At 59.2% G+C, this 10,389-nt stretch overlaps 2 protein-coding genes across 2 annotated transcripts; one reads left to right on the top strand and one right to left on the bottom strand.

Annotated features, from left to right (window-relative positions):
* The first annotated feature begins 6 nt into the window (after nucleotides 1-6).
* Nucleotides 7-7,743, top strand: LOC109292301 (rab-like protein 2A). Its single transcript, XM_019509713.1, has 8 exons — nucleotides 7-144; nucleotides 227-256; nucleotides 806-885; nucleotides 4,712-4,791; nucleotides 5,776-5,887; nucleotides 6,655-6,752; nucleotides 6,995-7,078; nucleotides 7,343-7,743. The coding sequence occupies exons 1-8, from the start codon at nucleotides 8-10 to the stop codon at nucleotides 7,421-7,423; spliced, it is 702 nt and encodes a 233-aa protein (XP_019365258.1). The 5' UTR covers nucleotide 7; the 3' UTR covers nucleotides 7,424-7,743.
* A 97-nt stretch (nucleotides 7,744-7,840) lies between these two features.
* ACR (acrosin) lies at nucleotides 7,841-9,695 on the bottom strand. Its single transcript, XM_019509347.1, has 3 exons — nucleotides 9,398-9,695; nucleotides 9,152-9,297; nucleotides 7,841-8,570 (listed from the first exon to the last, which is right to left on the bottom strand). Exons 1-3 carry the CDS (start codon nucleotides 9,693-9,695, stop codon nucleotides 8,181-8,183), a joined length of 834 nt encoding a protein of 277 aa, XP_019364892.1. The 3' UTR covers nucleotides 7,841-8,180.
* Between the last annotated feature and the right edge of the window lie 694 nt (nucleotides 9,696-10,389).

The following is a 10,389-nucleotide window of genomic DNA, read 5'->3' as shown; positions in this document are numbered from 1 at the left end:
GGGGGCGATGGCGGCGGGCGGGAACGCGCGCGCGGAGCTGGAGCTGGAGCCGGATCTGGATCTGGAGCCGGGGCAGGAGAAGTACGACGCGGAGGAGAACGTGAAGATCATCTGCCTGGGCGACAGCGCCGTGGGCAAGTCCAAGTGAGCGCCGGGCATGCGGGGCAGCAAGGGGCAGGGGCGCGGGAGCCTTGCGCTGACAGGGCGCGCTGTGTCTCGTCCGCAGGCTGATGGAGCGGTTCCTCCTGGACGGGTAGTATCCTTTGAGCGGGCCGTGTCTCGCCCTGTCCTCCCCGGTCCCGCGCAAGGAGCCGGCAGCAATGCTTCCAGCACTGCGCTGGGCTGGGCTGGGCTGGGCTGGGCTCGGTCGAGCCGGCTGGGCTGCGAGGGGCCGCGCTCAGACCCCGCCAGTGGGGCACGGCCCCACCGCCAAACGCCGCTGGAGCTCCCCGACCCAGCAGGTTGCCGACCACTGCGCTTGAGAGCTGTTTCTGGGCTTTCCCTAAGTGCTGGTGAGCTCCTGTTCCTGCCCCACCACTTCACTGTGCCGGTGGCTCGCATCCGGTCGCCGTCTTGTCTCGGGTTTGCCGTGGGCCCCGCCCCCCCGGGGAGCAGGAGCACAGCCACGGTCCACGGTGGAAACGCCAGGTCCCGCAGAGCAAGCAGCTTGGCTCAGCTGCCACACACGCTGCCCCTTGCATGCTGGCTACTGCCCCATCACTTGGGACAGGCGCTGGGGGCGCTGGTGTCTGCATACGGAGCAGGGGATACAGGCTCATTTGTCACCTCCTTAACCCACGCACAGCCGCCCTCAGCAGCTCTCAACGTTCGCTCTGACCCTCTACAAACACACCGCCAGTGTGGATGGGAAGCGCATCCTTGTAGGTAAGTGCTGTGCTGCGCTGCAGATGGGCCAGCACCTCCTGGAGCCCCTGCCCCGTTCTCATGACAGGATCCCTGGATTGGGGTGCTCCCAGTCTTCTCAGCTGCAGGCGGAAGCCCTGGGGTTCACTCCTGATGCTGCGCGCTGGTATCGTTGATTCCTGGGCTGCCGAGTGCCGGGGGTTGCTCCGTTGAGGGGCGAGCGTGAGGTCCAATGGGCAGGAGCTGGGACGAGGGCGCGGCGCCGTCTTGGGGCAGCGCAGAAGGGATGCGTCAAGGGGGGGCTCGAGGCGAGTTTTGTGAACAGGGATCTGTGGGATCAGCCTGCATCCCAGGGCCAAGAGGGACTGGGACAAAGGAGTGCAGAGGAATATGGGGAAAGGGGTCTGGGGCTGAGGGAAGGGAGGGGCTCATGAAGAGGAACGGTAAAAGTAGCTGGTCTGCTCAGGCCTGGCTGGGAAGAGGCCCCCCATAGCTCAAGGGCCTGGAGGGGAGCACGTCTCACCCAAAGAAGGTAGGGAGGGAATACGATGGCAATGACCCCAAGTTCTTTCGGGCCCCAGTGTGAATCAGGGTCTGGGGGGGCTTTGCCTTTTGGTTGGTCTTGAGCCCCTTCCCCTTGCGCAAGCCGGGAACAAGGGCGGCCATTCTCATCTCAGAGCAGCTCTCGGGCTGCGTTCATCTCCACAAGGAGATTTGGGGTACCTGTCCAGTGAGGAAATCTCATCCCGTGAATGGGCAGCTTTGCTCCTGTGCTGCAGGGGGATGGGCTGCACGCTTCCCTGTGCACCAGGCCCTGATCAGGAGTAGGAAGGGGAGGAAAGCAGGGGCTCAGAGTTGTGCAAGAGGAGGTCTCAAGGAGGCTTAATTTCCCCTCACCTTCCAAAGTCCCCACATCTGTGTCCCCTTTGAGAACTGACTCCCTTGATAGTCCTGGTGCCACCTGCCCCTCTTGGGGTTTGCTGAAGAGGCGGCACAAGGCTGTCCTGGGCAGGCAGGGACCAGCTTGCAGTCAGTACGGCTGGGGAGATCATTGCCAAGGAGCCAGAGGGAGATCTGGGCTGAGGTTTGGGAGTGCTAAGAAATTCTTACAAAATGGGCAAAAAGCCCATGAGCCCCATCCCTGGAGCGGGGTGGGTGGGTGGTGGAGCCCTGCACCTTTGCAGCATGCACAGATTGTCCAAAGACTTACTACCCCACAGCTTTGGGCCATCTGCATACTCTGTCAGCAGTGAGAAATACGGGAAGTCGGCATGTTTCTGGTTGTGGGGGGAGCTGCTGGATATGCCCTGTGTTTGTCAGTGATGTGGAATAAAAAAATGTAGTCCAATGACAGAGTGGTGGTGACAAGTGAAGGGAGAGGTCACTGATACTGAGTGGACTGGAGCACCTGGTGAGCTGGGCACAAGCATGTGCCGTGAAACAGCTGGGTGCAAAGTCATCACGTGGGCAGTGACTGAAAAAGATGGGTTGTGAGAGTCAGCTGAACATGAGCCTCTGTGGAGCTGCAGTCAGAGACCTAATGTGGTCTTTGAATACAGAAGTGGGGGCCAGGTGGATAGAAACAAAGGGTGGATAATGACCTCAGCTCCTTGCAGTGGAGTGAGTGCTACTGGGTTTTTGGGGTACTTCCACAATTCAAGAGGTTTGTTGAGCAGTTGAGGTTCAGAGAAGAGCCACAGGAGTAAAGGTAGGATTGGGAGTGATGCCTAATTTTGAGAGGTTTGGGGAGGTCAGTCTGTTAGAAGATAAGGGCAGGGGTCACAGCAGATACATGTTTACCTGGGAACAGAAGTTTAATAATTGGGGTCTCTCCAGGGTGGCAGATGATTACAACATGGGCCTGTGCCTGGAATTCCTGCTGGGGGCTGGACCCAACAACCCGTGAGATCCTTTCCAACCCTGTGGTTTATGAAGCTGACTCCATGCAAATTTAGATGACAGATAGCTCCCAAATGCTGAGCCATGGGGGTGATGGAGCCCCAGATCAGCTGCCCTGGGCTGTGGTGGATGCCCCTTCACTGGAATTGCTTCGATCCAGTGCAGCATGTTTCTGAGATCTCCCTCTGTGCAGACAGGAGCTGGTCCTGCCAGGTCTGCTGGCCCACTGTGGGCCAGGACCAGGTTAGGCAACACAGCTGTTTGCCTGAGCCAGCATGGCAGCAAAGAGGCTCCTTCGGTCTCAGCTCAAGACCACGTCTGGTCTCTCAGTGGGCTTTGAAGATCTCACAGGGTGAAGAGGCCAACACTTCCCTTGAAACATTTGCTAACCTTAGCGTCCCCGATAAGGGAAGCCGTTTATCCCCCGGCTGGGACACAGGGAGTTTGCTTTGTCAGCTGGACCCTGGAATAAAGAGCGTGCTCCTGTCTCTTCTCAAGAGAATCTTTTTGTTGGAAAGTGGAACAGCAGTCTAGCTAGCATCCAGATTGGGCAGTGGAAATTCGGAGACACATTTGGGAGGATGGGTGTAGGCCAAGCTGCAGGAGCTCTGAGCTCCTCTTGTTCAGGTCTGGGATTCCCCACTAGCCCCAGGTTTACAGCCTCGCACGTGCATGTACATGCACATGCATGCACATAATTATTAATGAATGCATCTATCTAAAACATAATTGGGCATATGTTAATGAAAAGGGTTGATCATGAAGACCTCCTTGCCTCCTCAGTGAAGAATTTTTGACAAATACTTCACTGCCTGACTAGGATGGCCTCAGGGGAGGTCCATTAGATTTTGACTCTTATTAAGAGTGCTGTTCCTTGTCATGGGTGTCAGTTGCTTGGGTTGTGTGACTAGTTAAACACCTGAGCCAGTACTTTTCTGTTACAGCAGCAAGAACTGTGGACTCTGGCTGTGCAAGTTGGTCCTAATTTCTATGCAGTGGAGGATGTATACAAGATGGAGGCACTTACGCCAAGGCCTCTGATGTGTTCCTTGCACCACAGGCTTGTTCAGGCTTGTGTACCCTGCTCAGACGTCTCTGGCTTCTCCATAGTTTACATTTAGCCTCTCTGGATGCTGGAACCATGTGGGGCACCACAGGAGACCGATTTGGTGCCCTTAGTCAGGCCAGGCCAGCACCCTGTGAGGTTGCTCCATTGCTTTGGCAGGTAAAACACAGCATACAGATGTCCACGGTGGGGAGAGGGTGTCATTGCTGATTCTCCTCTGTAGGTAAGGGTGCTGAAGTTGCTGGGTCCCCTTGACAGTCTGACACCCCTTTTGGAAATGAAGTGTAGTTCTCTTCGATTGCGAATCACTTCAGAATATGCCCCCGATCTGGGCGCGCAGCCCTGTCCTCGTGTGCAGCTGTGGTACGTGAAAGTCTGCATGGGCAACAAATCTGTAGTAGCAGGGGGCTCAGTCCAGCAGGGAAGCTGTAACTAGGTCCAGGGCCTTGAAGTTGAAGTCAAAGATTAAGCAAGAAACAAGGTAGAGATGTTGGCACAGACCTCTTGGGGCAGGGAGGCTGCCGGGGTGGAGGGCAGTGCCTGCTCTGGTACAGGAGATGGGAGTGCTCCATTTGGATGAGTTTTGCATCCCCTGCTCATCCCCATATGTCTATGCGCTTCTCACCTTGCTCACCCTGTACGCCCATGCTGCACTGCTCATTCTGCCTCTCCTCCATCCAGCCCACAGAGTCTTTCCTACAGTGGTTACTACCTACCCTGATGAAATTGGGACCGAAGGTTGGACAGGTTTCGGGACCGGCAGCATCTCTGCAGGGTGGTGAAATGAGCACGGCTGCTTAGGCCAGGGGCCAGGCTCTGGGCATGGGCAGGATGTGGCTGGTCCATGTCATGGCACGCTGACTGTGTCCTTGTGCCTTGCAGACTTCTGGGACACAGCAGGGCAGGAGCGGTTCCAGAGCATGCATGCCTCCTACTACCACAAGGCCCACGCTTGTATCATGGTAAGGACATGCCTCTCGCCCTGGTCAGAGGGCCATGGCCGGTACTCGCATTCCCTGGATATTCAGCTGGCTTGTGCATTTCCCTTGTTGTGCTGCAGATATTTCCCCTTCCTGCTTACAAACCCCCTCCATCTGTCCCTCTCCCTTCGCTAGCTGGCCTTAGGCAGATTAATCACATTTAGTTCTTTAAACTTTCCTCCCCCCAGTTCCAAACAGTTTCTTTTCTGTTTTTGCTCTATTGGCACCATCTGTCTGGTACCTTTGTAGCTTTCAGGTGCCATCAGTCAGAGCCCGTCCCTGTCTCGCTTTGGAATGTGATGCCTTGCATTCCCTTGGCCTGTTCTAGCCATCACCGTGTCCCACCTCTGCTCTCCCATTCAGATTGCTTTTCCCTCAGTCTTCCTTGCCCACACACATTTTCTGCCCTGGCTCTCACCTGTTTGGTCCCCAGGCCATGCTGTTTTCAGTCCTTCCTAGTTTAGTGTCATCCATAACTTCACACCACTTCACTAATGTCTTACCAGGCCGCCTCCCCCTACTAGACTGTTAATGGAGCTAGTTAATTGGACAGGTCTATCCCTGCACACTAGGCCTTTTCCTAACCCCCCTCTGGCATTGAGGGGGACAGTTTGCTTGGCACTGTAAAAGACAGGTATTCAAAGGAGACCCAGAGATTGGTGCTGGCCTAGCGCAGGGGCCAGGGCTGCTTGCTTTTCACAGTGGGATGATACTTTGCTACTTTCTGGGGCCTGTCATTCACACTTTTGCTGTCAGCTGCTGTGAGCCGCTGGTGATGGGGCAGCTCCATGGGGCTTCTGCCCAGCCCAGCGTCTTCCCTGCAGGCCCTAGCTTGAGAACGCTGCCTGGTTAAAGACACTGGCTGCGAGCCAGGGTGGGGGGCAGTCCCAAGCCTGAGCTTGGCCCAGGGGGAGCCCAGGGGCTGACCTGCCGCCAAGCCCAGAGACTAGTGCTCTGTCCTGGCAGGTGTTTGACGTGCAGAGGAAGGTCACCTACAAGAACCTGAGCAACTGGTACAAGGAGCTGAGGGAGTTCCGCCCAGAGATCCCCTGCATCGTGGTGGCCAACAAAATTGACGGTGAGTGTCTTGCCGTCTCTGAGGCCTTCAGCCTCATGTCTCTGCTAGCAGCAGCCACTGTCTCCCAGCTACCAGGGCACGTGTGCCTCCATGCCCTTCCGGCAGCACCGTGCAGCACTGCATAGCTGGTGGGCCATCCGAGCACAAAGTGCACCCTGGGGGGGCACCAGCTGCCAGACAAACCACGGCAGCCAACAGGACATGGCAGTGTCCACAAGCACCTGCTGCCAGCTGCTGGGTGGTAGCAGAAGCTGTCCCCTCCCACAAAGGGCAGTGTAAAGCCAGGGTCTGTCACCACAAAGGACCTAGAACTGTGCCAAGAAAACTGCAGTGCAGACTAGGCCGTGGCCCTTCTGGCCCGCTGGGGCTGGGCCTGGTCCTGGGTGCAGGAGGGAGTCATCTGTATCAAGGGCTCTTGGAGATGGACTCTTCAGGCTATGTTTTACCCAGTGAAGCGCTGGATCCTTCTCTGGCCTCTCATGTTTTGGGTTCACGGAGTAACAGAGGCCCAGAACACAGGTCTGGCCTGCTCGCAGTGTATGCTGTACTCACGCTCGTGGTGTCCACTGTCCCCAACCATGCGCGCTAGCAGTCAGGTCTGCGCTTCAGCCATGGACCAGCAGCCCCCTGCCTGCAGCCAGCTGAGGTTAGCCAGCACCAGCCAACCTCACTCTGCAGGGCTATCACCTCGCCACTCAGCCTCCCTCTCGGGGCTGTGGGGGATGCTGCATCTGTGCCTCACTCGTCACTTCTCTCTGCTCTCCCAGCGGATATGAAAATGACTCAGAAAAGCTTCAACTTTGCCCGGAAGTTCAACCTGCCTTTCTACTTTGTCTCTGCTGCGGACGGCACCAATGTCGTGAAGGTAAAGCTGCTGTGTGACCGGCATCCCCAAGGGCAATGTGTGGTCTGGGGGGCCGGGGGTTGGCACCGGTCGGAGGTGAGAAAGAAGGAGCATTTCTCTGGTTGGCTCCTGCAGGCTGGGGCCTGATTCATGGTAGGGCTCCCCAAGGCCCAGGGGAGGTCATGTGCTTGGCTCCCCAGGGCTGGGGGAGCACGGAGGCCCCTGCCGCCCCCTGAATAACAAGCACTCCCTTCTTCCCTCAGCTCTTCAGCGATGCCATCAAACTGGCCGTCGCCTACAAGCAGAATTCAGGGGACTTCATGGACGAGGTCATGCGGGAGCTGGAGGTAAGACAGGCTCTGTTCGCTGCACCCTGTGCTCCCTGGAGGGGCTGGCACTCCCAGGCTGCTGCCTCCAGGGAAGTAGGTAGTGCCCTGGTAGGGGTCAGCTCATGGGCTGCCCCAGCCCCACTCAGAGGGGCAGGTGAGGTTAGCAGGGGCAGGGGGATCTGGTGTCTGGTGGAGGGGCAGGGGCCAAGCTGGGAGTACCATGCGGAGCAGGGGTGGCAAGTCACACATGAGTCTTGTCGTCCCCATCCTGTTCCCTTCCAGAACTTTGACCTGCAGCAGAAGGGGAAAGACTTGTCGGATAAGGAGGAAAGCTGCCCCGAGGAGAAGCCCCCCTCTACCTGAGCCTGCCCAGACCTGCCTCAGGCTACTGCCCATCACCCAGGGGGGATGGGTAGGACCATCGGTGTCTGCCTGGGGAGAACTGATTTTGCAGGCCTAGTAACTCTGGGCGCAGCTGTCTCAGGGCTCCTGTCTGTGGCAGGGAGACTGGCTCAGCCTGAACTTCCCTACCCGGCCCAACTCCAGAGCATCCAGGACATGGAAGGGGATGCATGTACATGTGACTACGGCCTGCCCCAGTGCAGAGAACACGCAGCAGGGAGCTGCAGGAAAGGGTCCCGCCCAGGCCATAGAAAAACTGACACTAAAGGACTTTGTGCAGAGCGCCGTGTCTTGTCCTTCCTGTGCCTGCCCTGGAGTAGTTGGCTGGTAGTGGGCCAGGTGCGAGGGCCAGCCCTGCCCATTGCTGCTCCAGCCCAGCTGCTCTGCCCTCTTGCTCCCTGGCCTGGTGGGAGGTGCAGCAGCCCTCTGCAAGCTGCATCACCCCTTCCCCATCTCCATCCCCTTCTGCCGCCCCCCACCCTCCAGCCTGGTGGGCGCTATGTGTGCGTCCCCTCAGTGCCTCATGGCTCCCATGTGGTTCTGGGCAGGATGTGGGAGGATAGAGGCAGAGCCAACCACAAGAAATACTCTTTTACTCTTCCCCTTCCAGCAGCAGGGGCACCAAGTGGAGCAGGGCTGGGTGCCAAAGTCCCCTGGGGCAGCGGTCAGCACCCAGAAACAGCCCCTGGCCAGCACAGTGCCCTGCTCTTCCCCCTTCTCAATGCTTGTCTTCCTTCACAGCCTTCAGGAAGTTGTTCAGTCGTTTGAAGAAATCGTCGTTGCTGCTCCGCCCTGACAGACAGGTGCCTGGTTTTGGCTTCTGATTTATTGGTGGCAGCGGCATTGGCGGCAGCTGCTGCATAGGGGGCGACTGCGAGGTGGGCATGGCCATCTGAACTGGGACTGACACTGGGACTGGGGCCGGGCTTGTCTCCGTCCGCGGTGCTGGCTTCATGTTGGCCACGATCCAGTCAAAGTAGTTGCGCGCGAGGGTGTAGATCCCAGGCCGCTGCGCCCTGGCACAGCCCATCCCCCAGCTGGTGATTCCCATGAGCCAGAAGCGGTCAGACGTTTCCTCCCGGCACTGGAGGGGGCCGCCACTGTCGCCCTGCAGCAGAAGTTGGGGTGTGAGACCTGGTGACCCCGGACAATGGGGGAAGCGCAGGTCCTGGCCCTGGTGGTACCTCAGAAGAGCAATGCCCCTGCCCCGGGGAGCTGCAGCCAGGCTTCCCTGGCTCAGGAATGCGCTGCCTGTGGGTGGCTTGGTACTGTGCGGCCCCCTCCCTTTCTTCCACAGCCCCCTGGGACTCACGCATCTAGGGCAGCTGGGGCCCGGGCTCCCATCTTATCCTCAGTGGTCCAGAGCATCCACACATTCTGCAGCCACTTGTATACACTGGTGGCAGCGACATTGCAGCCCTGCAGCCTGCTTCACAGGGCTCTGGCCACTCCTTACTGAGGATGCTTTGCATGTGTCTAGGGAGCCTGCTCTGGCCCCCCATGCCCATATCTGTGCAGCAGCCCTGGCACCGCGGCACAGGGGGAATACGTCCAGCTGGGACTGCCAGTGAGGGGGGCAGGAAGGGGTTGAGGTAAGGAGAAACTGAGGACAGAGTATGCGTGAGACCTGCTCCATCTGGCAACCCTGAGCTCAGGGAGGCCGTGTGGGGAGGGGCCGGTTCCACACACCTGGCAGCTGTCGATGCCGCCCTTCTTGTGGCCGGCGCATATGTTGTTGCTGTGGATGTTCCCCCGGTACCAGGTGCTGCTGTTGCACGTGGCATAGTCAATGTAGTAGACCTGGGCTTCCTGCAGGATGTCGGCCGTGACCCCGGCTGCAGGAGCGCAGACAGCGTTACCCTTGGGGCACCGGAGCCTGCTTCCCGCTGCCCCTGGCAGGGCATCTCGTCCCGGCTGCGCCCTGCCAGCACTCACATTTCTCCTTCATGAAGCCCCAGCCACTGACCCAGCAGTTGGTGAGCTTGTTCAGGTCCACGGTGCGGTCAGGCACGCAGGCCAGTTGGATGTACTCGTTGCACTGGACGGGCTCATCCAGCTCCAGCAGGGCGATGTCGTTGAGCTGCCCCTTGCGCCGGTAGTTCTCGTGCGGCACCACCTGCCGGTAGTTGCGCACCTGGACCTGGGGGCCCAGCCTGGAGAGCTGCGTGGCGCCGATTACTGCGCGCCGCCCGAACAACGACCTGCCCACAGCGCAGCACAGCGCCGGCTGCATCAGGGCTGGAGCCCAGGCTCCCCATCCCCATGGGGTTCTCCCAGTCCGCGTATGGGTGTGAGCATTCCCCTCCTCCCCCAAACTCACTTGGATGTGAAGCAGTGGGCGGCGGTGAGCACCCAGCTGGGGTGGATGAGGGACCCGCCACAGAAGTGAACGTAGCCGGTCTTGGAGAGAGCCTGGATGCTGACAATCCAGGGCCAGGCCCCCGGCATGGAGTTGTGGCCACCCACGACCCGTGTGTTGCCATAGCTCGATGACAGGGGCCGCTGCCCGCAGTTCAACCTGCCGGGGATGGGCGCGAGTCAGGGCTGGGCTTTGCCCCCTGCCACCCCAGGGCAGAGCTGTGCCCGGCCCCCACGAGCACTCTTCCAGGCCCCTGCCCCCCTGCTCCGTCTGTGCCAGCCCCAGCCTGGGGTCACAAACCCGCAGGGGTAATAGTCCCCCAGCCCCAGGCCAGCCAGCACCAGCAGCAGCAGGAGGGCAACCAGCCCCATCTTCCCCAGGCCCGCAGCACCAACTGCCGACTGGTGTGACATCACAAACCACGTCCTGGCTCCGGCCAATCAGCTCCGCAGCAGCATGACATCATGCAGAGCTGCTGGGTGGGGGTGACCCCCTTACCATGTCAGCCGACACACCAGGGTCAAGGAGCCCTGGGAGGAGGCAGCAGGAAGGGGAGTGGATGCAGCCG

Source organism: Gavialis gangeticus, unplaced genomic scaffold (assembly GCF_001723915.1).
Source record: "Gavialis gangeticus isolate Ggan-Ray unplaced genomic scaffold, GavGan_comp1, whole genome shotgun sequence".
NCBI classification, from domain to species: domain Eukaryota; kingdom Metazoa; phylum Chordata; order Crocodylia; family Gavialidae; genus Gavialis; species Gavialis gangeticus.
This window is presented reverse-complemented; position numbering and strand designations above follow the sequence as displayed.

Coding starts and splice junctions, on each gene's coding strand:
- LOC109292301 (XM_019509713.1), top strand. CDS start 8: ATGGCGGCGGGCGGGAACGCGCGCGCGGAGCTGGAGCTGGAGCCGGAT. Junction 5,888..6,654: donor GGTGGCCAACAAAATTGACG/GTGAGTGTCTTG, acceptor CTGCTCTCCCAG/CGGATATGAAAATGACTCAG. Junction 7,079..7,342: donor AGGTCATGCGGGAGCTGGAG/GTAAGACAGGCT, acceptor GTTCCCTTCCAG/AACTTTGACCTGCAGCAGAA.
- ACR (XM_019509347.1), bottom strand. CDS start 9,695: ATGCAGCCGGCGCTGTGCTGCGCTGTGGGCAGGTCGTTGTTCGGGCGG. Junction 9,298..9,397: donor GGGCTTCATGAAGGAGAAAT/GTGAGTGCTGGC, acceptor GCGCTCCTGCAG/CCGGGGTCACGGCCGACATC. Junction 8,571..9,151: donor GCGGCATCGACAGCTGCCAG/GTGTGTGGAACC, acceptor CTTCTGCTGCAG/GGCGACAGTGGCGGCCCCCT.